At 39.4% G+C, this 25,269-nt stretch overlaps 3 protein-coding genes across 3 annotated transcripts in view; all 3 read left to right on the top strand.

Annotated features, from left to right (window-relative positions):
• The window catches only part of galnt2 (UDP-N-acetyl-alpha-D-galactosamine:polypeptide N-acetylgalactosaminyltransferase 2), a 52,916-nt gene extending 42,798 nt beyond the window's left edge, over positions 1–10,118 (top strand). The window contains exons 11-16 of the mRNA XM_035651836.1: positions 20–146; positions 2,470–2,562; positions 3,310–3,393; positions 3,911–4,037; positions 5,038–5,157; positions 5,320–10,118. Coding sequence (XP_035507729.1) covers positions 20–146; positions 2,470–2,562; positions 3,310–3,393; positions 3,911–4,037; positions 5,038–5,157; positions 5,320–5,475 — 707 coding nt within the window. The 3' untranslated portion in view covers positions 5,476–10,118. The remainder of the gene's footprint in view (positions 1–19; positions 147–2,469; positions 2,563–3,309; positions 3,394–3,910; positions 4,038–5,037; positions 5,158–5,319) is intronic.
• A 1,680-nt stretch (positions 10,119–11,798) lies between these two features.
• smyd2a (SET and MYND domain containing 2a) lies at positions 11,799–22,524 on the top strand. The gene is made up of 12 exons (XM_035651851.1): positions 11,799–12,089; positions 13,509–13,572; positions 14,205–14,315; positions 14,935–14,995; positions 16,491–16,618; positions 17,432–17,499; positions 17,811–17,913; positions 18,060–18,170; positions 18,375–18,495; positions 18,680–18,854; positions 19,472–19,580; positions 19,828–22,524. The coding sequence occupies exons 1-12, from the start codon at positions 11,917–11,919 to the stop codon at positions 19,909–19,911; spliced, it is 1,308 nt and encodes a 435-aa protein (XP_035507744.1). The 5' UTR covers positions 11,799–11,916; the 3' UTR covers positions 19,912–22,524.
• Positions 22,525–23,503: 979 nt separating this feature from the next.
• Positions 23,504–25,269, top strand: part of cenpf (centromere protein F) — a gene marked incomplete in the record, with an annotated part of 17,302 nt that continues 15,536 nt past the window's right edge. The window contains 4 exon segments of the mRNA XM_035652485.1: positions 23,504–23,551; positions 24,397–24,568; positions 24,685–24,810; positions 25,171–25,241. Of these exon segments, the coding sequence (XP_035508378.1) occupies positions 24,407–24,568; positions 24,685–24,810; positions 25,171–25,241 (359 nt within the window).

A 25,269-nucleotide genomic window follows, 5' to 3' on the forward strand; every position in this document is an offset into this window, starting at 1 on the left:
GTGTGTGTGTGTGTTTCAGAGATCTCATTTCGTGTGTGGCAGTGTGGTGGTAGTCTGGAGATCATCCCCTGCAGCAGAGTTGGCCATGTCTTCAGAAAGCAGCATCCATACACCTTCCCTGGGGGCAGTGGGACTGTGTTTGCACGGTAACACACACACACACACCAAAATGGCTGAACACTCATTAACCGTCCAGGCTCCACCCATCACATTACAGAAGAACAATATTTCCCATTCATGCACGTAACATTCCTACCTTTGTTTAGTCTATACTTGATATCTTGTGCGCCCCTTTAATTAGCCATTAAATCCTGATTACTGTGTGTGTGTGTGTGTGTGTGATGTAATTTGGTGGCCGTGAGGCAGGTCTTAAACATCATGTGATATGATCAAAACCTCCAGAACAGCTACTAAATGGACCTTTTCTCAACATTTAAGCTGTACCATGATATTGTGATAACCATAACCCCCAGATGGGACATCAGTGCATTGATATATTTCTTGTTTGGAATATTTTGTAATCATGATTTTTGTTGTCATATGGAGGCAAAGTAATCAACCCAAATGGAAAAAACTATTACCACTCTTTATACTGAAGGTATTTTTATGATTTTGATACCCTGGCCACTTGTATCAAGTGCTGTTGTAAGAACTGGAACATTATTGAGTTTTAATACAGCTTTAAAAATGTAAGCAGTGCTGGATAATTAAAACCAAGCACTAACAATTAAAAAACAATTAAAAAGTAATCACAGGGAAAATTGTATTGAGATTTAAAAAAGAATGCTTCTGAAAAATAGATGGTCTGTTTATGATACAGCTCTGATACATGTGACAACATAATCACTGAACATCAGTAATGGGAAACATGATACATGGAAAGATATGCATCTCCAACCACAAGTAACCACCCCTGGAAACGAGCCCAACAAACCCTCATGGCCCTGATTATAAACTTCAACAAACCGATAACAGGGAACTTAAAGTGGCTGTGGTTTCTCAAGGGTATAATAGACATGTGGAGTATCTTGGTACATCAGCTCATCACTAGCTTAAGCTGGTGCCTGAAAACAATCATTCTGAGATGCAGAGTGATAATTTTGATGCCTCTTCGATGGCAAATCCAGTCTGCTAGCTGCAGTAAATGATGACTGTGACCAACAGAGATGCTCAAGATAAAGAAATTAATCCAACAGCGAAAAGTAAAAAGCACTGACATCCTAATAATACCTATAAACTGCAAATGGACCCAAAAAGACCCGACTCCAGCAGACTCCAGCGGACATGTATGAACTTCAGCATTAGATCAAACAGTTTCAGAGCTTATAATAGTCGTTGGCTCTGAATGTGACTCAGCTTGGACGCCTCCTGTGGGCCACATTCCCAGTATGTTTTTGTCGGTTACATAAAACTGAACACAGTCTCAAAAGTAGTTGCATAACGCTTTCCAACAATTCAAGATATCATTTATTAATCGATGGGCCCAGTGGTGTTCTCATGTATCACCCTCAACAATGGACACTCACAGGGCAGAACAGCTTCAGCTGTGCTTTGAGGCTGCTTCAGCGTCTCGCCCTTCAGTCTGAATAAAGCCCCAGACACCCTCTCTGTGTCTGCTGCTGGTGACCCTGGGGAGCTACGAGACAGCACCTGTTTTGTCTGCTTGGATGGCTTTATAATTGTTCTGGGAGACAGAATTTCCCAAATATCCAAGTTACGTATATTGGACATGTGGAGACAGGGCCAACACACAATAAATGTGAAGAAAATCCCCTCTAGACCTCATATTAAGTTCCCTGTAGTGTGCATTGTCTCTGTTGCTGGAGTGCAGGTGGATCAGGATGAAATACAGATTTTGAATAGGGCTAAGCTAGTTTCACAATGAAAATGAAAATACATGTGCAATGATTGATTCCTGTAACAACTATTAAAAAATGACATGGAACCAATAACACATTTTCTTCATATCCTTTGTACTTTTTTTGCCTGTACAGGCATTAAATGGATTCATAATTATCTTTGAAAAGGTCTGAAAAGTCTTAAATTTAAGCTGTTTAAACTCTCAGAAACCCTGTCAGATGCCAGTGTTGATGGTTTTGGGGCTTTTAGTCCAGTAAATGAGTGTTGCTTTTGGAATTGTCTTGACATATGCTAGCAGAAACCTCATAAAGGCAAAACTACCCCTTAGGGGTTGAAACTGAGACATTCAGTGGAGCAGAAGTTCACTGTGTTGATGTATCGTGTCTGAGGCATACAGTTTCCTGGCTTGTTTGTAAAAAAAAAAAAAAAAGGCTAAATGCAGCACTATAGCCAGTTGTTTGTCCAGTGTCCAAGACAAAAGCAATGAAGGCAGCTTTCCCTACACATTTACAGGTTAGACGTCCTGGAACAGGACATATTTTAGGACATATCTGACATTACTGTGTTGCTGTGTCTTCCCTCAATTTTCTTCTCTCACCCCTCTCTCAGGAACACGAGGAGAGCAGCAGAGGTCTGGATGGATGAGTATAAAAACTTCTACTACGCTGCTGTGCCCTCAGCTAGAAACGTCCCATATGGAAAGTAAGTGCCATGAACTGTGAGCTCTACAGGAGTTAGACAGCCTAATGTAGCTCCATCACAATTACAAAGGCAGCCACATGAATGGTCATATTAATTGGCTTTCCATTTAGTAGCGTGTCAGCTGTAAAATAAGTTGGTTACCAGTTTTATTGATATGAGGAAGTTAATGTGGCTTAAAAGAGAGCAAAAGGTCGGTTCCTAATTTGCAAAATCCTAAACCATGTTATTTGATGTGCTGAATATAGATTATGACAGCATACGCCAAAGAAAAAGAACATGTTGGACACAAAAAACATTGGTTAAAGAGGACAGTTTTAGTCATGTCTCAGCAATTTGTACAGACTTTCATGGTTCCCAGAGGATGAATCTTAATGACTTTGGTTCGGGTGCCTAACTGTATTATTGGTATCATGTTTTTATTACTTTGTTTGTGCACTAGCTGAATGCTGCTTCACGCATTAACACTTTTCTCAGAATAGGTTGAACATCAATAAGTACTCTCACACTTACAGAATAGCCAGACAAAGTTAAAAATGCTTATTATGTGACCTTGTGGGAACACTCTCAGCATCTCCCTCCAGTGCCAACCTAAGCTGTTATTTTCCCTAAAGGATTCCTCCTCAGACATACTCTAGGCCGTTACTATGTGCCCTCACAGACTGGCCGAGTAGGAGGGCTATAATTCAATCAATGTTAGGAAACGTTTTGAAAGCCACAAGTGATCCACCCTCTAATTCTCTCTCTCAGTATCCAGAGTCGTTTGGAGATGAAGAAAAGATTAAGCTGCAAGCCATTCAAATGGTACCTGGAGAATGTCTACCCTGAACTACGGTAAGAAAATTAGAGCGTTTTAATGCAATATGATAGGGTACACAGTGTGACCCACAACATATAATATTATGCAATAAGACTTAAATTACACGTAGGAGAGCGTCTCACCTGAGCCTCAGTAACAGGACTTGGTTGTAAGAGTAGCAGTATGACTTCGGTTTTTATACTTTAATAAGACTCAAATGCCTGTAGTGGCACTAATGACTCACCCATGCTAGCAATTATGGCTCAAGCACATTATTAAATCTTGGCAGGTTTGCAGTTTGTCTTTCACATGAATGAGATTGATAATGTAAAAATGTATCATTTCAGATGTAGTAACATAAAGGTTATATTGCCCTGTTGACAGAAGCAAATGGTACAAAAACATGATTCTTTCATCTTCTTAATGTCCTCATTAGTGATACTTTCCACTATTTAATGTTATTTACTATAAAGTCTTAAGAACTACATAAATTTGATACAAGCATGGTAGAGTTAATATACAGTTTAAGAAAAACACTGCGTGTGTGTTCAGAGTCCCGGATCACCAGGACATAGCGTTTGGAGCCTTGCAGCAGGGAGGAAACTGTCTGGACACCCTGGGTCATTTTGCTGACGGGGTTGTGGGCGTCTATGAATGCCACAACGCTGGAGGAAACCAGGTAGCGTTACTTCGACGACACACACAGGTCAGCTTGTTAAATACTTACTCTGAAGACACCTGGGTGGCACTGACGGTGAGAGCACAGTGGGTATGTTAAAGGATTTGACTATTAAAGGTCAAATGTTGCACAGACTGTAGTAAAAAAAAAAAAAGGGAAAATATGTTTTCTATATAGAATATGTAGTCTATATGTCAGTCCAGCTACAACATGTATACTGAAGCCCCAACGTGAGTGTGTGTCCGCATAAGCTTGTACCAGTGTGTTTGTGTCTGCAGTTCATTAATTACTACAAAAACAGAACTACAGGTGAAAACTTGGAAAGCTGTTGTCACTTAGAGTTAGAGACATCTGCTTTGCACCCGTCATTTTACAATATCGTAAAACTTACCACATCCAGCTTGAAGTTAACTGCATCTTTGGCTAACAAAGACGCTCTATTTAATTAGATGTATAAATGACAGTACGGCTCTGTAGGCAACATGTTTTGAGGCTGCCCGTCTTGATAGACACTAATAATTCTTCCTGTGGGTGTCAGTTATAGTGTAAAGTACAGGATAATATAACACAGATACTGAATTAAAGTCACCCACCACTATTATCTATCGCTGCTGTTGTGTTTTTTCGATCAGCGCAGAACAAACCATAATAGAACGACAATATTCCTTGTAAACGTACTGGATCAACTAAGCTCCTGAAGACGTCCTTTGTTTGAATATTTGATGTTTGATATTTCAAGCCTGATCTAATGCCAATCCTTTGTTTATTGTAACCTGTTAATTCCATAAGTAAGTAGACTTAAAAGTTACACATTTTGTTTAAAAAAATTGAAGAAGAAAGAAATGTTAGCTGTGTCATGTGAAATTAAACATCAAATTAAGACATGCTATTGAGACTCCATATAAAAAGACTTGAACTATGTCTTGCACAGAACATTCCTAAGCCCAATATGATCAGTGGATACATTGATACTAATGTTTTTATATCCATTTTTGTAAAGGAGTGGGCCCTGACCAAGGATAAATCAGTCAAACATATGGACTTGTGTCTGACTGTGGTGGACAGAACAGCTGGTTCCCTCATCAAACTACAAGGCTGTCGAGAGAATGACAGCAGACAGGTAAAAACACCTTGTTTGGTTGGGCTGAAATATCTTGTTTACCGGAACTGCACTCTCACTAGTAAATTAAAACAAATATCAAAGGACATTTGCAACATTTAATGCATAATTCTCGCACTACGTGTTGTGTTAACGTCACAACATTGTTGTGTCTCTCATCAGAAATGGGAGCAGATCGAGTCCAACTCGAAGCTTCGTCACGTGGGCAGTAACCTTTGTCTGGACAGCCGCAGTGCCAGGATGGGCGGGCTCACTGTGGAGGTCTGCAGCCCGAGCCTCAACCAACAGTGGAAGTTCACCCTCAATCTACAATCATAGGGGGCGCTACAGACCCTGAGAAGAGTTGGATATTGGATAGAGACACTAAAAGACTCTGAGACCTGGATAAAGAGATGGAAATAGACTTGAGGAGAAAGACAGAACTTGATGGATTAATGGATCCCTCTCACTCCTCCTCCTCAAGAGGTGCAGCCAGTCACGTCTATACACCTCTCCCCCACCTCACCCCTCCCCAATAAAACAAAGAGCCACACCCAGTGGGGAGGGGCTTGTAGACTATAATGGAGTAGACAGGAAACTGACTGTATTTGGAGGATGGATGGTGATGATCATGATGAGGATAAAAGCGATGAAGAGGCTTTCCATCCACACTACATACCTCAGTGTTTTTTCATTGATGGTTCCAGATGCAAATGACGAGTGAATTCTTTCTGTTCTTTTACTTTCTTTAATGCTGGTGAAACTAGAACTCTGACGTTTTTACTTTGTAATTATTTTATTTTATTATTAATATTTTTTATTTCTTGCTGTCAATTTCCCACGGAGGTTCACAGGAGCTTTTTTTTTTGTTCTCAAAACAATGGGATGTTGGTGTAGTTGCTCCTCTCCGGTGCTCTCTCTGGTTTTAACCACCGAACTGGAGTCTGTAATGGCAGATGGAGGCTTCAGGTCGTGGTTTTGGTGAGGTTTTGGTGTAGGGTGATGTATAAGGAGGAAATGGACTCGATTCCTTGAGCGTTTTCTCTCATTGGTTTACAGGATCAACAGAGAAAAGAGAGGTGAAGTGGAGAGAAGAATGCTATGTGTTATGCTTTGTTTTCTATACAGTTTTCCTACAGATTGTGTCTTAGGGGAAGGGAAAGGGGTTCGGGGGGCCTGACACTGGTTTGGCCAGAAGTGCAGTTCCTGAAACCAGGAAGTGTCTTGAAGCCCACCCTCAGGATTTACTGTTTGTCTTCAGGCGGTGGCACTGGCTGCTACAGCATCTTCACTTCTGCACCATTATGTCTCTAAAGAAACAGTACACAGAAAAAAAACTCTCTTATCCTTCTTTTTTTGTTTACTTTTGTCAAAAAAATGGAACCAAATTTCAAATAGATTTTTTTGTGTTTCAGAGGAACGATTTAAAGAGTTTTCCTTCACATACTCTCGCTGCTCTCTAACTGCTCCCTATGGTGCGGTTCAGTTTATAGATCTTTTCCTGCACAGATCATTTCCTTTGCCTATGTCTATATTGACATTGTAGGAAGGTTACTGTCTTATAATCACACCCAAACTGGATTTGATGTTGCAGCTTTTTCTCTAGAGCGAACAGGTGTTGGCTGCAAAAGGATAATACAACACAGATCAGCTAACAGACATGATTGAGTTGTTTTTTTCTATACTTTGAACACACCCCTGCCTGCTATTGCAGTGCTCTCATGTGGCTAACATTTTGCACGTGACTCAGAAGTCCCTCCTTTTGTTGACAAAGTAAAACCTTGCTTATTTCAGCCTGAGAACAGATGTCATGCAAAAAAGAAAAAGGGGGTTTCCAAAGTCCGGACTGTAGTCAAGCTATATGAAACGTGCATGCACATTCTGAAAAGCTGCATGTATGACCAACAAGCCCCCACATTCATTCAGCAGTGTTTCCATCCACATTTGTTTCTGTTAGATGAGCCATCTGCTCAGAAGTTTAAAAACTGCAATAAACAAGGTTTTACTGTTTGTCCTCACTCTGTTTCTGCTAGAGGTGAGCAGATTTCTCCTGATTGCACACGCAAGGGCTGCTCACTTTCTGCTGATACAATTGAGAACGCTTCTTGATTATTTTGGCGAGCTACTTTAAATTCTCTGGAATCATATTAATGTGTGTGCCACATCACATCAAGTTTGCTGTTACCTGATAGTGTTACTGAAACCATTTACAGAACATGTGTCGGTTTGTTGTGTATCTTTTTGCAGCACTAGTCTCTCCCGGGCTTCAACTTTAGGGTCGTCTTAAATGCTATGATCCTCTGTGCTGTTAGTCACTGATGAGTAATGATGGTGCTGTTTTGGGGAAATTGGTTTTAATTAAAGTTGGAGCGACTCATCACTTGGCAGCTTCAAGGCAACTACATTAACACAAAACATCTTTGAACAGATATACTGTACAAGAGAAATTGCCTATAAATATCACATTTCCTACTTCTTAGTTTATTCTATAACCAAGCTGCAGCCTCAAGTGTTCTTTAATGTCAAATATCCTCTCTGTTTCTCTGTATTTCTCCAACACGCACATCCACTTGCTTACTTACTAAATGCTTCTTAGATTTCTTTTGTTTTGTTTTGCTGAGTTACTGAAGGTGACAAAGACAGCTGGTCGTGTTTGCTGTGTTGTCTGACACTTTTCGATCCTCTGTTCCATCACTTTTGTTTGTTTTCTGCCATTTTGTTCCTTGCACCTGATGTTTGCCTTGTCTTATACTCCCATCCAACTGTAAAGTAGAGTGGAAGAAGGTCAGCTGAAACTGCAGCTGGTTGAAAAGCCTATCCTGTGACTTGATAGGATGCTGCATTGTGCTGCGAGGCACAGGACCCGTGGGTGTGAGGCCAGACCCGAGGGCGAGCCTAGATGTGAGGAGAGCTTTGTGTTGCCACAGTGACCAGACGTAAGGGGCCCAAATCTGATTTAGGGCTTTTTCTTTAATTGGATGTCATACTAATCAGGAGGCAGATTTTGCTCTAAATACTGGAAAAGTGTTTGATTGTTTGTTTGTTTTGGCCATTCTGCAAAAAGAAGAAACATTTTCAGTTGTGTCTTAATTTCGTAAGAATGTTGCAAACATTACAGTAAATGTGATACTTAAGAACTTATTGGAATTTAAGTTGTAAATTAATTTCCCACACATGTAGTGGGTTTGGTTTGTGGGTGCAGGTACTATCATTTTAACTAAATATTCCGTTACATCTCAGTTATTTGTATGAAAGTGTGTCAGGTCTTGAGCTGGTAATGGGGGCTGTAGTCTTCTAATTTGGTATAATTGTGCAACACGAGCACAGCAATTTTCAAGTATTAACATTTGTCATCAAATGTTGATGTTGTACTATGAGGGATCAGTGAGAACATCAGACTAGAGGTCAAAGTATCTGGCCCTTTGTCCTCGTCCGTGAAGGTAACATGATGCTGTTTTAGTGGTGTGTAGCGCCCTCTATTGTCACACCAGTAGAGAGCCAGAAAAGTAAAGAAAAAGGGACTCAAGATGGTAAATTTCTGATGCAAAATACACCATTGGAGAATTTCAGTCTTAATCACATTTTCTTTGTCTTTGGTTCTCTTTGTTGTTATTAAATTGTTGATTCAGTCCTATTAAAAAGGCTAGGCGGTGGAAACAGGCAGGAGAACCAAACTGCACATCTGAGTGACCATGGCAGTACTGTCTGCTACATGTGTTGTTTGAAGGCTTTTCTTTTTTAAACTAGTCTTATTCTTGTGAAGATGAAAAGATTGCTATTTTATTTTTTATTATTTTTATGTTAGTCACAGAGGCAATGACTGTAATAATTAAGTAATCCAGCGCTTCATTTTGATTGGATGATTAAATGTTTACATCTTTAGCACAATGTGCCAAAGTTTCCTTCCTGTATCTCTAAATGAGGAAGAATGAAAACAGGTTAAAGTCTTCGGAAATACAGAATGAGTCTCAAAGAACTATTTCAGTGTTGGGTGCCTACAGTATGTTGTGTTATCACATTGTTCTTCTCAGTCTCAGTTCGACCTGTAGGACACTCCAGGAGGAGGACGGGTCTCAGCTGCTGAGCTGGTGTCAGTCTTATAATGGACACAGGCTGAAAATTAGTTTCCTTTTGGTATCTTTAAATTTGTCAGCAAGTCATCGGTTAAGGCAGAACCAACCCTTGTGTATTAGATTTTGGAAATAGCTAAAAGCATCATTCAAAGAGAGGAAGAACATTGTCAATCTTGTATCTTTAGGTATCTTTATTAGCATTAAAAAAGGGGGGGTCTTTAACTGAACGCCATCTGTGAACAGAGAACAGAGAGAGTGTCCTCTCCACTGAGCCAGTAGGATCATCAAGAGGGGAGGTGTAAAGGTCAAGCTTCGTCCTCTCTCAGCTTTTCACTTAAACAGGGAGAAGACTTAGGTCGTGATTCGTCCTGACTCGAGGGATGTCTTTCCCCTTCAGACCACCTCAAATCCCCTCTTGGGATTAAGAGAAGAAGAGCCCTCTCTGATATGTGAAAAGCCCCACTGAGACATCCAGCTCAGGACTGCTTAAGCTTCTCCATCTTTTGCTACGAGTCACAGTAACAGTGTGTATGAGTGAGGACACGAAAGGCTTAACATGCACATAAGACACTATACTGTACGAGTCTCATCAACCAGTAATGACTGATAAAAGATGAATCCATATAAAGGGACATGAACTGATGGGGTAATGATGTGGATTAATTTAATGACAGTGGTGGGTGAAATGGCACGAGGGGGTCACACATGTAAAAGTGTATATTTTTGTATATACCTACATCAGTGTGTGTACAGTATGTACATATATACACAGTGTACTCAGCCGCGGTTCCTAGTTTTGTTGTCTGACTGTACAGCGCTTCTAACTGTTCCCTGTTTTATAGAAACTGCAGAAATTCAACTTTGAATGAGGAGAAATGATTAACTTAAAATAAATGCATTTATATATATATAAACTAAACGGTGTCGAGTATTTTGCTCTGCTTCAGTGGTTGATGGTTTAAGATCATGATAGATACATAAATAGCACTGACACAAACACAAACATACAGTATATAAAGTATAATGTAAAGTTTCTTTACTGAATTTTGTTGTTCTGTGATTCCTCAACATTAAAAACAAAAGCATGTGGACACCTGCTGCAATAAGACTTGGGAACCTGGCTTCAGAGATTTCCTCCCATTCAGCAGTAAGTGCATTAAGGTTGGACACTGATGTTGGATGATAAGGTCTGGCTCACAGTCAGTGCTCCAGTTCAGCCTGAAGCTGTTAGAGTTCAGTGAGGGCCAGCAATACCTTTAATCTCATAAAATCACAATCAAAATTTTAACCTTGGTTTTTACCCAGGAGGGCTGTGTAATGTTGTAACAGGAGAGGACCTTTCTTCAAACTTTTGCCACAAAGTTGGAAGAACTACCTTTGTATGCAGCATTAGCATTGAGACTTTCTGAATTAGAACTAAAGGAGTCTAACCTAAACCATGAGAACCAACCCCAGGCTAAAAATAGGCCTACATAAAGGTATGATATGGTATTTTGGCCATTTAGTGTACTGTATAGGACTATTATCTTGCACGGGTCTGCAGATCTGTCTGTCTGAATTTAAATAAATGAATATTTAATGGCCAGAGCTCCTATTAATCAGTATCAACTTTATTGTCTAAGTATGTTTAAACATACCAGGAATTTGACTCCAATTTGCAGTAGCTCTCAGTGCAGCTTATTTACAGTTCACTTCACTACAGGTCACTTTAGACAACAGGCAAGCTAGAGGCCTACATCTTGATGTTGATGTCACATTAATGTAAAAGCTGGTACAGCTTTTTTTTTTAATTACTTTTAACTACTGTGCTGTTAGCTGTGCTGTTATTTGTTAATTATATGTTGTATTATTAATATGAATGTGCAAAGCAACTAGTAAGTAAAGTGAGCAAATAAATGTAGTGGAGTAAAAAACAAAGTACATATTTCTTTCTGAATTGTAGTGGAGTGGTTGTATAAAGTAGCAGAAAATGGAAATACTCAAGTAAAGTACAATTAGCCTACCTCAAATAAATAAATGTAGGGTACTCAAGGCACCATTGAATAAAGAACAAATTAGAGTCAATTCAAGAGTTAAATTAGAACAGGACGAATCAGGATAAAACGCTTAGAGAAGTAAGCAAGCATCTTGCAATGCTGGTAATTTATACAAGAAAACTAGATTAGATTAGATTACATTCAACCTTATTGTCATTGCATAAGTACAGGTACTAGGGAATGAAATGCAGTTAAGCATCTAACCAGAAGTGCAAAGCAGTAAAGTGCAGAATGTGCAATGTACAAAAATATGTAAAATAGTAATAACAAGGATATTTACAGTATGAACAGTATTAACAGAATGAACGGAGTGAGGAGAATACACTAAGATATACACGGCAATTAAGTTAAGATATTTACAGTGTGACTGTGTACAATCAGTGAAAACATCACAACATAGACACTATTACAATACAGCAGACATATAACCAGAACCAGGCATGCAGTGAGTAGGTATGATGGCAGGTGTGCATCAGTGTGCATCCATTAGTAACCACACTGTTGACCGTGTCGTCGCCTGTCCACCAGGGGGCGATGAGAGCCACGCCTGACACACACAGGAGGAGGACCGGAGAGGAAGAAGCAGCTCAGGCAGAAGCTGATTAGAGCACTCAGCAGACACAGGTGGTGGTCGGCGGTATCAGCCCGGAGAACCGTAGACAGAACCAACCATGAAGAACGAAGGTATAGAGGGAACCGAGAGGTTCCTGAGCCCGGACAGAGGCAGAGGCCTGCGGGCGGTGCGGCACTTCGCGGTGGGGGAGCTGGTGTTCGCCTGTCCGTCTTACTCCTACGTGTTGACAGTGAATGAGAGAGGGGCGCACTGTGAGAACTGCTTCACCAGGTAACACCTCACCTTTCTGAAACAACTGGGGAAACACCTCTGTCACAGCTAGCGTCAAGCTGCTGTTTTTGTTTGTTTGTTTGTTTTTGTTTAGGCCAGCTTAAAGCAGAACAAAGCGAACAGCCGTGTGTCCAGTTCAACGCTGGCTAACCCCATTACCTAGCTAGGTTAGCTTGCAAACCTCTGGACACCTCCCGAGCTTGTGCAGACTTAAATGGGTCAGTGCGGGGAGGCAGCTCACCTGACTGACACTGCAGCGTTTGTTTGTAGCACTGCAGTGTCTGAAATAGATGGCGGCATTCACATACAATACCGGGTTGGTATGAAAGCCAGCATGTTAAAAGAAAGAAAAAGAGCCCGCTCTCCCGTGGTGGTGTTGTTGTCTCATACACAGGTGGTTTACTTAGTTAAAGGGACACTTCACTAATTGTCGGCCCTTTTTCTTAATGTTATTTCTGCTCTACACTATAACACATCTCTGTGCATTCCTCCAAACCCTGCCCCTGCTTCTGTGCACTTAACATCCAAACAGAAAACCTGCAGCCATGATATCATAGTCTGTCTTTGTACACGGGTTTAAACTTACTCTTGAGTCACTTGAAGGGAATTATAACATGAATTGGACTCATTCGTTGGTAGTTTTCACGGTGTAGGATGTGGAGTGGTTAGAAAGGACAGCCTACAACATTCAGAGAGTACTGACGTGTGTAGGTGTGTGTATGTGATACATGTGTATGCAGCGCACTGCTCCTTTCCAGGTGTAGTCCTCTATCTTGCCCTCTAGTGTTGTTGAGATCTGGTGCACCATGAGGCTCTTTTTAGAGTTAGATTAACTGTGTCCCTCTCACACACTCACCAACTCCCTTTCATACACACATGTGCGTTCTAGCAAAGCTGCCCTTAAGGTTTGTAGAGCAGTAAAAGGTTAGGGTGCTAAATATAGTCGTCCATGTGTCCCAAGAGATGAGAAGGCCAGGGGTCCATGTGTGCATTGAGGGGGGGTGGAGGGTCTGTAATAGGGATCTTTAATCACCAATGTTTTACAAAATTGTATGAAAATGTTTGTAGAAATGTCAACAAGAACTTCTTATTCTAGTACATATGAAGCGGTTATTATTAATATTCAAGTTTTGGCATACAAGTAACTTCTGTTAATGTTTAATGAGTTCATGTGTTGCGTATTTGTGCGTCTCACCTTTTGTCACAGGACGAAAACAAACCTGCAAGACCACCAACAGTTTAACAATGAATATACCAAGTATCTGACTGTTGATGGATAAAAACTTTGACAGCAAAAAGTTTTATTTTAATCCTGTGTCAGGTAAAGATGTCTCCCCAGATGAAGGTGCAGGACAGTTGTATCATGTAAATGAATACAATGGAGTGACAGGAATTTGCTGTGTCTTTATGTCATTGCAGGAGAGAAGACCTTTTTAAGTGTGGCAAATGTAAGCAAGCCTACTACTGCAATGTCGACTGTCAGGTAAGCTTTCTTCTCCCTTTTTTTGTGCTTTTCCGTGGAAGGCTTGTAGCTTCTGTGCATTAGTAAGTCTGCCAGTTTCCACAATTAACTAAAGCAGCTGACCATGAATACATTTTACGGTGAATGCCAACAGTAGTTATAAATAATATACAGTCCTGTTTAGCTCTCATTTGTGCTGTCTGTTCTCAAATAAAAAGACAAAGAGAATGAGAATAGTTTTTCCTGAAGGAACTTCTTTTGAGCCACCATGGGACCTTGGACCACAACTTGAAAACCACTTCAGCAAAGCTCCACGCAGGCAACGAGAAGCATAGAGAGCACACGCTCACACTGCTGTTGCTATGACGATTCCCTCTGCCTCTGTCTCGTTTTACTTTCATAGCACAAAACACACTCGGTGTGCTGCAACCGAGTGCCTTGACTAATAAGTTATGGATAAAAAAAGCTTTGTGATAATCTTTTATCGTCCACTTTGTTAATGAATTCTTTTTGTTACACTCAACGTCTTGCTCTTTGTCTCTCTCCCTCAGTTTGTCGTTTCATCGTATTGTCCTGTTGAGTAGGATTACTTGCTGTAATAATTGAAGGTTACTAACTGTTATTATTTCTGTCTTCTTTGTGTATTAATGCAGAGAGGCGATTGGCCTATGCATAAGCTGGAGTGTGTGGCTATGTGTGCCTATGGGGAAAACTGGTGTCCATCAGAGACTGTCAGACTGGTCGCTAGGCTCATCATGAAACAGGTAAAAAGAAATGTTTCAATGTTCAGAGATGTCTTTTTTTTTATTGAGAACAACATGGATGTTCATGCAGGAGTAGTTGACCATAAGAACTATAGAAAAGGTATAGACACCACACATCATCCTTCTCAGCTTATAATAAATACTGTGAACTGTCTAAGACTTGAAATGGATAAAAATGTAAACTAAAGCAAAAAACTACTATAAATGTGCACTGAAAGGATGTAATGTAATTATAATATTATTAATAATGTAATTAGTTACTTGTGATTTTCTTGCATTACAAGTGCAAGGAGAACTCTAAATGACCAGCTCCAAAGTCAACACAAAGTTGAACCTTTTAAACAATCTTTAAAAACACAGTCAAATGAAATAAGTGGCCCAGCTCAATGGTAGGTTAGTTTTACCACTTCCATTTGAATAGCTTTGCATGTTGGACCCATTGAACGCCAAAGTTCCTGAAGCCAGTGCTGTTGTTGCTACAGTTGTTAAGCAGCTGCTGTATTGTTATAGTGTTTTAATTACGGATTATAGGAAGGATAACTTGTATTTTATTTTGTGGGATTTTTCTTTGTTTTTGGTCTAAAATGGTCTCATGTGTCTCATGTGTTTTACATTGCAGAGAGTCACAACAGAGCGCACCCCTTCAGAAAGGCTGCTACTGCTCAAAGAGTTTGAATCCCGTAAGTAGATGTGTGTGTGTGTGTATCAATACATGAGCGCGTAAGCTTAGTTACATTTGCGTGCAGTTTTAGTTACATGGTGCAGTGTGTGTGTATGTGAGAGAGAGAGATAGAGAGAGAGAGAGAGATATCTTTCTGTGCCTCTGCAGTTGTATCAGTGTGTCTATTAATATCCTCTGCTGTAGCCTCCAGTCCTGGTTCTGTCTCTTTCATTCACTCCAAGTCTGCAGAGCACTGGGACTTAAATCCCAAGCTGCTGGGTGCTGTAATTTCATGTTCTCTCCCCTCCTTAAAAATACTGCCACTGTGCCCCTGAGCAAGGTACTTTAGAGTGATTGCTACTGACTGTATAAAATAATCATAGCAAGGAAACTAAACTCTGTCCAGCTTAATGTTGTTGTGTAAGAAGAAGAAGATTATTATTATTATTATTATTATTATTATTATTATTATTATTATTATTATAGTGTTTTATTATAGTCTCTTTTGTTTCTATGGTGCTTTTTAGATGAAGTGTAACTCAACTGTGGTATTCAGGCTGTATAGAAATTGAGCCCTGAAAGACAACACTCCTTATCATAGACTGTAAAATGATCATTTATATAATTTGTATTTGTCAACACACAAAAACAAGACTGCGGTCCATCGAAGCGCCCACAGACGGTTTTCTCTGCTCCGTTTGGTATTATCATTTAGCCGTTGTTGCATGCTCAGATGTGTCATCAGAGGATTGTGACAGAATTAACCTTCACACCTGTCTGTCTCTCATGCACACAAAGCAAATCAGTGGCCAGCTGCTGCCTGCTGCCACCAGACTGTGTGCATGTGTGAGTTTGTGTGACTGACAATGCCACATGGCCTGTAGCAACGCCATATCATACACTTCTTTAACACCGTGTGGTTCTACTAAGGAGCCATGTGTTTACTATGATAGTGGTAACAAATAAGAAAAAGACAGATATAATTTTGGATGCATAGTCCGCTTTATATTTAATCCTTTATCTTTATCACTTACCTTTTTATTTATCCCTTTTCTCCAGACATGGCAATATTCAGACTACATACAGATTCTAGGTGGATCCTAGTGTAGGTGTTCCCTTTGGTAATCCCTCTTTTGTAAAATGGAAGAACTGTCCCAAACTTGTTAGATTAAAGGTCTAAATTCTAGTTAGTGGCCCAATAAAGTTCATTACACCTCACAGTACCAAAGTGCTGCTTGGAGCAAAACAAACACAACCATAAGCATCTACTGATACCAGTCCAATACTGTCTTTTTCTCTCAGAAACAACTAAGCTGTTAGTACGTTTGTATGGACGCACTATGCACAGAACTTTTAGCAGAATTTGACAGGATTGCCATCACCATTCAAACATCTCTAGTTTATGTTATTGACCTTCTCTCCATGTCTTTTTTGGTATATGTTGCTCTTTCTTTCTTTCTTTGTCTTCCTCTCTCAATTTTTTTGGTCTCATGTTCTTTTACTGCCTTTTCCAGATTTAGATAAGATGGACAGCGAGAAGGAGGAGATGAACCAGACAGACATAGCAGCACTGCACCACTTCTACTCCAAACACATCAGTGACCTCCCTGACGAGCAGGCTCTCACTGAGCTCTTTGCACAGGTAAAACTGACTTCCAAAAGTTTTCTTGGATCATAGGAAGTTTCTTTGGTTGTACGTTTTAAAGTCACTCTGTAGAACAAAAGTATACACAATGCCTGCGTCTAATAGAGATCCCCTTATAAATAACCCTTTTAGTTTCTGATACTCTTGCTAGAAATCCACTCATTAGAAACTTTCTGTTCCTGGAACTATCCAGGAGTTTGGATGTGTTTTCTTACCGTCTTGTGATTGGTCAGAGGTTTTGGCTGACACATAGACAGGTGTTGACCTTTCTACACATACACACACACACACACACACACAACATGTAGACACACAAATATAGTATGTTATAGTATGTTTATATGTGCACACTACTGTAACACCGCTCACATCATCCAGTTGTCCAGCAGTTGTTATCACACAGGTTATACACACTGGGGCACATGTTGAGGTGAAACCTTATATATACTGTCAATGGGTGAAACCAAGATCTGTGTCACACACACCCGCCGGTCCTGTCCATTTAACTCCACAGCGTTTAGCTCTTTAATTTGATCTGTCTGTCAGTGGTGCTGGCTGCTTTCTCTCCACGCTACACCAACAAGCTATTTGGCTTCTTATCTCACAGCTACATTTAATCTCCTACTACTAGATTTCCTCCTCGGTGGAGGGGTTGTTACACCACAAGTGAGTAGATGGTGAGGCAAGTTGTATTATCATATTACTCACCCTGCTGTTCTGTCTCCACCTGTTTGTTTGCATCCCCCCTTCTTTCTTTCTTGCCCTGTCCCTCCCTCCCTCCCTCTCCTGTTTTTGTCTTTGTGTCTCCAGGTTAACTGTAATGGTTTTACCATAGAGGATGAAGAGCTCTCCCATCTGGGATCAGCTGTTTTTCCTGAGTAAGTAGTCCATGTCAGCACATCTTCAACAGTCCTTCCATTCATTGTGTTTCACGACTGGTAAATTTTAAAAGGAAAGTATTTGTCATCATGTTACAGAATAAATCTGTCTCCTCCTCACTGTGTTTTTTCAATCTGTATATTTCTCAGCTGATTCTGATTTTAGTCTTTTTCTCTTTTTTATACTCACTGTAGCATAAACATAAACCCTCATGTGGAGCCAGTATTGTAGCACTAATTCATATACAATACAATTCTCTGATTTCACAATTGTTTGTTTAGATTTTGTGCTTTTCCTTTCTTCCTTCTAGTGTAGCACTAATGAATCACAGCTGTAGTCCTAATGTCATAGTGACCTATAAAGGCACAGTGGCTGAGGTCAGAGCTGTCCAAGAGATAAACCCTGGAGACGAGGTACGTAAACACTGGCAACAAAGTTGCTTCACATTGACGGAAATTTTCAGACCACATACAATCCTGAAGAAATACAGTCTTTATCTTGATTGGTGGAAAAGGGTTATGATTTTATGTTTTTCATCTCCCTCTCTCTCTCCCTGTAGATCTTTAACAGTTACATAGACCTGCTCTATCCAACAGAGGACAGGAGAGAGAGGTTGTTAGATTCCTACTTCTTCACATGCCAGTGTACTGAGTGCACCTCCAAGTCTAAGGTACCATTGAAACAATGTGAAACAAACATTTTTTTTTCCTGAAAATATGATTATTAAACAGTAGTATGAAACTGTTTTAGTGAAGTCTCTGTTGTACTGTTGCTATTTTTACATAATGTATGTATAATAATAATAATAATGTATATAATATGTTACTTGACATTTGTTTCCGACTGTATGTAATAGTGTTCTGTCTCTTTCTAGGATAAAGAAAAAATGGAGATCAGGAAGCTGAATTCTCCGCCAGAGCCAGAGGAAATCCGATCCATGGTCCGTTACGCCAAAAATGTCATTGAGGAGTTTAGGAGAGCCAAACACTACAAGAATATCCTCTTCTGGTTATAACTGTATTCCTTTTTCACTTTCTTGTTTCCATTTTCTCTAAACTAAAGCCTTCCCCTTCTCACTCTGTAAAACTGTCTTTTTCTTTATCAAGGACACCCTTTAACTTCCCAGCCTCCACTCTTTCTCTGCAATGTTTGTGTCATTATTCCTTGACTCTCTGGCACCCCCTAGTGAGCTGCTGGAGATGTGTGAGCTTAGTCTGGAGAAGATGGGAGCCATATTTGCAGACACCAACGTCTACATGCTGCATATGATGTATCAGGCCATGGGAGTCTGTCTCTACATGCAGGACTGGGACGGAGCTATGAGCTACGGAGAGAAGATCATTCACCCATACAGGTAAACTGATCCGTAAGGGAGGCTGTAATGCAATTGTAATACATTTTAACAAATTTGCAGAGGCTGTCTTTACACTTCGAACCATTAAAATTACTTCGCGGGAACTTGTACACACTTGAACAGGAAACTATGTAGAGGTATATTTTGTGGGGGTTTTGATGATCTGGTTCTCACCCTTCACCTCAGTTTTGTAATGAGACTTTCTCCAGACCTCTACGATTTTAAGCCAAAGTTCTTGTAAGAATGAGGATTTGAATTTCTTTAATTTTTTAATGTTATGACTTTACTTTGTAGCTTATAATAAAGTTTTATTGACCTCATACTACCTCTACCTCAAAAAAGCAGTATAACATATTTTCCTGTGAATTGGTCTTTGTCCTACCTACAATATATACACTACAACACGTTATATTTATACTTGATAATGCTAAACATATTTTCCTCTGTGGTATGCAACACTCACTCACAGCTACTGTATCTTTTACTGTTGTACTCTCCCACCTTTGATACATTTTAAACCTTTGTAGCACTCCAACAAAACCAAATGTAACATTTATTATAGATTATAGCTCGCATTCACTGACTAACTTGATGTATAAATTATATCCTGTCTGCAGTGTTCACTACCCAGCCTACTCTCTAAATGTGGCGTCCATGTATCTGAAACTGGGACGTCTGTATTTGGGCCTGGAGAAGAAGACACAAGGAGTCAAAGCTCTGAAGAAGGTACATTTACAGACATCTGGTCTGTTGGTCTATTAATAGGTGGCAAAGTGAAGGTAGAAAATACTGCAGGCTTTAGAGAGGGGGAGGACAGAAGATAGCAGAAGATAAGTGAGCTGTAAAAGATAACTGCAGTCAGAATAACTAATTAAGTAGAGAAATGAGGTTAGCCAACCTTGATCTGAAGAGCAATTTGTGTGTTAACCACTTCATACATTTACATTGTGTTTTTTTTTTTTTCTGTCTCCAGGCACTTGCAATCATGGAGGTGGCTCATGGGAAAGATCACCATTATGTAGCAGAAGTCAAACGAGAGATCGAGGAGCAGAAGTAAATGAGGAGGAGCAAACAGATTACAGAGAGGCACTGGAGTGAGGAACCTCTCTTAAAGCAACAAAATTCACAGCTGCATGTCGTGCATCTTATACCTCTCCATTTTCCGCCGCCCACTCTTTCTTTCCCATCCCTGTCTTTAGACAGGGTCTTTTCTTTTCTTTTTTTACTTGTCTACCGTCAACAAATTTTGGCTGAGGATGACCATGTTTTGTATCTGCAGCTACTTCAGTTAGAAACAAATGACAAATTAAGTTTTAAATGGTTGGAGTGAAAAAATCCTCTGAAACACTCTCAGTTCTAACCTTGAACCTCATTTGAAAATGTTGATTTATTTGTGCTGAAGCTCATTAAACCCATTCAACAACCATACTGTCATTCAAAGAAGGGGATTACATCAGTGGAAAAAAAAACTTTAATGCTGCCTTTCAGACGAAACAAAGCTTTCGTGTGACGGCTTCATTTTCTGATGTGAATATCCGCCCCTGTTTTTCTTGAGTCTTTCTTGAAATTGCTCACCATGTTTTGTAGACCCATTAACAGACAGTGTTTCCACCCTGTTTATGTCTTTGGCAGCAGTTTTAGCTGCACAGCTTTGCTCCAGAGCAGTCGTTCAGTGACTTGAACTTCTGTACAAACTGGTGAGTAGTTCTTATGGTGGGCATTACTACTTATTTACAGCCGATGCATTTTAATTCTATCAAATATTCAGCAACAGAGTTTCTTTAAACTGTGAAAAAAAATGATGATTGACCATGCAACAGAGAAGAGAATGCAAAGAACTATTCCTGAATGAATAACTAGTGTTTTGGATTAGCTCGTTTTACAGTATGTTTTGCTTGTTTTTAAAGAACTGGAAAAAGTGTTGCATGTTTTATTGTTTGTGTTGTGTCTTTTGTTTAGTTTTTCATTCGAGGCTTGTTGACCAAAAGGCCCACGGGTTTAACTGACAAGGAACCAGCTATAATTCTCTATTCACAGTGTATCCTTAAACAGGGGTGCTGATCTGAGACCAGTTTGCCTCTTTAGTCAAAGTGAAGACATTGGTTCTATGACATAACCAACGATCCTGGATCAGAGCCCCTCTTGCTCTCAGGAAAAAAGGCGCAACACTGTAGCTTTTGTTGCCTTTTGTCAAGAGATACATTATTGTACTTTTTTTTTTATTTTTTTTTTTTTTAAGTGATTTCTTTGAAGCATCATGAATCCAGATCGTCATTACCCTGGGAATTAAATCACGTTAGCAGCAGTGGGTATGCAACCATACAGTAACTTGGTATGATTCAACTTTTACATACAAGTGATGAAGATAACAAATATTATCCTCTCCACACACTTTTAATTTTATAGTCAACAAGAATTAATGAAATATTTTTTAAAAGGGTTTAGTTCATTTTTACAGACTATTAAGCTAAACAGAAACTAACCATAATATGTAACAAATTGTACCAACATGGAAACTTGACGTCAGTATTACCTTGAGCAGGACTGGGTATTCAAAACTCATAAAATGTGTCTCAGTGATACATTAGGTTGTGTTGACTGCATGGTTGGTGATAAGTGATGGAATGTTACCTGTGTGTGATTTAAATGACCCTGAAATCATGAGTATGAGGAGGAGCAGTTGCAGGTTGTAAAACTAGTTTTTTCTCTGCTGAAGACTAAATTATTATGTAGAAAGACCACGTTAAAGGTGACTGAACTTGTTGTCTGTTGTTGCTCTTTTCAATCTTAAGAGTAAGCATGCAGTGTATGAACGAAGCTTTAGAAAGTGGAAAGTTAAGGAAATGCAAATATCATCACCTGGGCCTTATTTAAGGATTCTTGTTGCACTAAGACTTTGTACATTTTTGTGACAAAATGATGTCAAAATGGCAAACTTGTAAGCACATTTTGTTTCATTTTTATCAGTTTATGTTAGTGGACAGTTGGCATAACCTCGCATCGCCAGTGGAACTAAAGTTACAGATATAATTCCTTTAGTTCCTGTAGCTTCTCCCTCTTTCACTATGAATGCAATTTTATGCACCACATAAATGTGGGTTACTGAGGGTTTGAAATAGCCTGTTGAGTCGCCTGTGGTCATATTTGTAGCAACTCCTGCATAGGTGACTCTTTTTATCACCTGCAAAAATGCATCTAGAAGGTGCCTGCCTTACAGCTTTGCATAGGTAATCCAAAAGCAACAATCAGCAACTCTCTTCCACATATTTATTTTTGTGTATGTATGTTTTTACAAAGGAAGGACACAATGAAAAGAGGGTTTGAAGTCTGGTTTGCACAAGCTAAAAATCATTAAACCCTCTCTTTGCCAGATTTGAGCACTTTATGTGATTTCTGTCTGGACTCTAAGAACATGCATATGATTTGTTTTCTTTTTCTGTGATCTCATGAAAGATAAAGCCTGTGGCAGAAGGGTTAAAACAGATAAATCCATATTCATGCTGCACGTATAAAAACAGATGAAAGGTCACCCAGATGTTTTCTGCCATTTCTGTAATTAACTTTTTTTGTTAGGCATGAATGTTATTTTATTGGAATGCAAAACTAAAATCTGAGCCTCTGATTCTTTCTGTAACGTCAGTGGAACTCAATAAATGACAGTATGACACTTGCCTTGCTATATGTACTATTTTTTTTTTTACATTACTTTTATTACTATATTAAAAACACTATTTATTTATTTAACTGTCACATATAGCACAACAAAACCTCTAAGATGTGAGACAGATAAAATGCTAATATTTACAACAATTGAAATATTCATACATTTTGTTGCACCTGCAATTTCTTATCAGACATTTTTTAGTGGTCCGTCACAAACTTTTCTGATCGCATTGTCAAAAAAGGTCAGCAGACAAGCTCAATGGTGTTTTCACAGTAGTGGTCACAGCAGGGTCTAGTGTGATCATAATAAGCCTGGTCCCCCAAACCTCGGTGCTATTGCCATAGTTAAATATTTTACCCCTAAAAGCCTACTTGTTTTTTTATTATTGAGAGTCAAACCTGTCAACCTGTGCTTTGTTAATCTAAACCTGGAAGCAGTAGTTCAGTACAGTCATTTTGTTCAAGCGACATCATTATCTCCTATCCCTTTCCTACCAATTATTTCAATTATAAACCAGACGGTTTAAATCCAGTGAACTGATAAGTACTGTATCATCATACCAGGCAGACCACCTTATGATTAAAATAACAGCCCTTTTCTTCAGTTAGCTGTGCAAATCTTGAATATGTTTTAGCTGAGCCTTTTAAGAATATTTTAGTTACAATGTGAAATGCAGCCTCAGACATGGTTCATGGGTTTTGTCCTGTTTGTTTAACTGTGATTACATCAGTTTTGGGTAAACACATGAGTGGGTAAGACCAGAGCCATTAAGATATAATTATACTATTATATAGATTATATCTTAATGGCTCTGGGTAAGACCAGTATGTCAAAGGGTATTAACTAAGTCACGCCGCACGGTGGCGCTGTTGAGAAATGAACACAAATGGACCAATCGTGTGCGACTGACGTCACATGGAGCAGCCAATCAGCATGCCGCTGAGTGAATTGCGGTTTCCTCGGTGGAGTTTGAATTTTCTAACGAGAACGACTCAAACAGTGTTTGTGATAATAACGGAGCATCGCGCCCAAAGTAAGTGCAGCTTATCTGGTGTCTTAACTCCCGTTAGATTCATTTGAGCCTTCAGTTAACGGTAGCACATGTGTCGTTTCACGGTATCTTTTGTCAGTTGCAGCCGTTTATTGGTGGATTTCTGTGTAAAGTCAAAAGTAGCGAACAGCTAACGTTAGGTTGACGTTAGGTTGACGTTGTGCGTTTAACGTTACGTTTTGCTTCAAATGAACTTCATTAATAATTCAGATATGTGTTTAGATAGCGGTAGTTCACTGTAAGTTAGTTAAATAACATAATAATAGTATTAAAACTAATGCGGCAACATTAGCCGACGTTATGTTAGCTACGGTTAGCTAGGTGTAACTTAGTAAGCTCATATGTGTTAAAAGATAAATATATGGTTGTTATTATTATTGTTATTATTATTATTGTTATTGTTATTATTATTACTGTCATACACATTTGTATTAAACTAACGTTAGATAACTTAATTAATCGTTTCCAATAACGTGACCATCTCTTTACAAATAACGTCAGGCTAAGTAAGCATATCTTTATTGTTATTGTCCTTTTTTTACTATTAACGTTAGTTAACTAATTAATTTAGATACCACTAACTTGTTACTGTTAACAGTGTGTTTGGTATTAGTGACTGAAGGAAAACAGGGAGGTGATTTACACATAGATACAGCGTTAATAGACACACTGAACTCTCCCTGCTCATTGTTGAATTCTTGTCAGGACTAAAACATTTGTTTTCATCACACGGCCATTAACTTAAAAAGAGGACCTTGTTACCTGTTACTTATCTGTGTTATTAATGAGCAGATCAGTATGATTTAAGGAAGTTGTCTGTTGTTTAGGTTATAAACCATGAGCTGGGCGGTGGAGGAGTGGAAGGATGGACTTCCAGGGAAAGCCCTGCAGAAGATCCAGGAGATGGAGGTCCAGCTGGACAAGCTGAAGAAGGAAAGGTCCCAGAAACAGTTTCAGCTCGACTCCATAGAGGCTGCCCTGCAAAAACAGAAACAAAAGGTCAGTGTTCAGCAGGAATGGATTGGAAGTCCAATGAGTGTAGAAACCAGATTGAATTTCTTGTGGAAATGACTGATCTAACAGAAGTGGACCTAACTGTGTTTCTGTTTCTCCAGGCGGACAGTGATCGTACTGAGACCTCTGCTTTGAAAAGAGAGAACCAGTCTTTAGTAGAGTCATGTGACTCTCTGGAGAAAGCCCGTCAAAAGGTCAGCCATGACCTCGGAGTCAAAGAGCAGCAGGTAATAATCAATATATATATCTTCTGTAGTTTGCTGTTTCATTTGAAATTCATTCGGTACCAGAGGACAAAGTTACCACTTCACCGATATTTAAGAGCTGAACATATTTCACAGATGTTCTTGAATCAATATATATTTAACTCAACAATGTGTTTTTAACATTTTTTTATTATAACTGTAATGTTACACAGCAGTAACTGTAATTGGAGAGCAGCTCAGTGTAGTGCTGTATTACAGAGCTGTCCAGTGGACACATTGAACCACTGTGATGCAAAATGAAGCCACGGTTAAAGTTTTTGGAAATTAATCTTTATAATTTTAACTTTCTGTCATGCTGACCAAATTCCCTCCTGAACACAGGTGAGCTACCTGGAGGGTCAGCTTAACTCCTGCAGGAAGACCATAGAGCGACTGGAGCAGGAGCTCAAGAAGTGAGTTCATTGTCTTAGACTTAGACTT

The sequence above is a fragment of the Morone saxatilis genome, unplaced genomic scaffold (genome assembly GCF_004916995.1).
Source record: "Morone saxatilis isolate NCDOM2014 unplaced genomic scaffold, NCSU_SB_2.0 Contig11, whole genome shotgun sequence".
In the NCBI taxonomy this organism is placed as follows: domain Eukaryota; kingdom Metazoa; phylum Chordata; class Actinopteri; family Moronidae; genus Morone; species Morone saxatilis.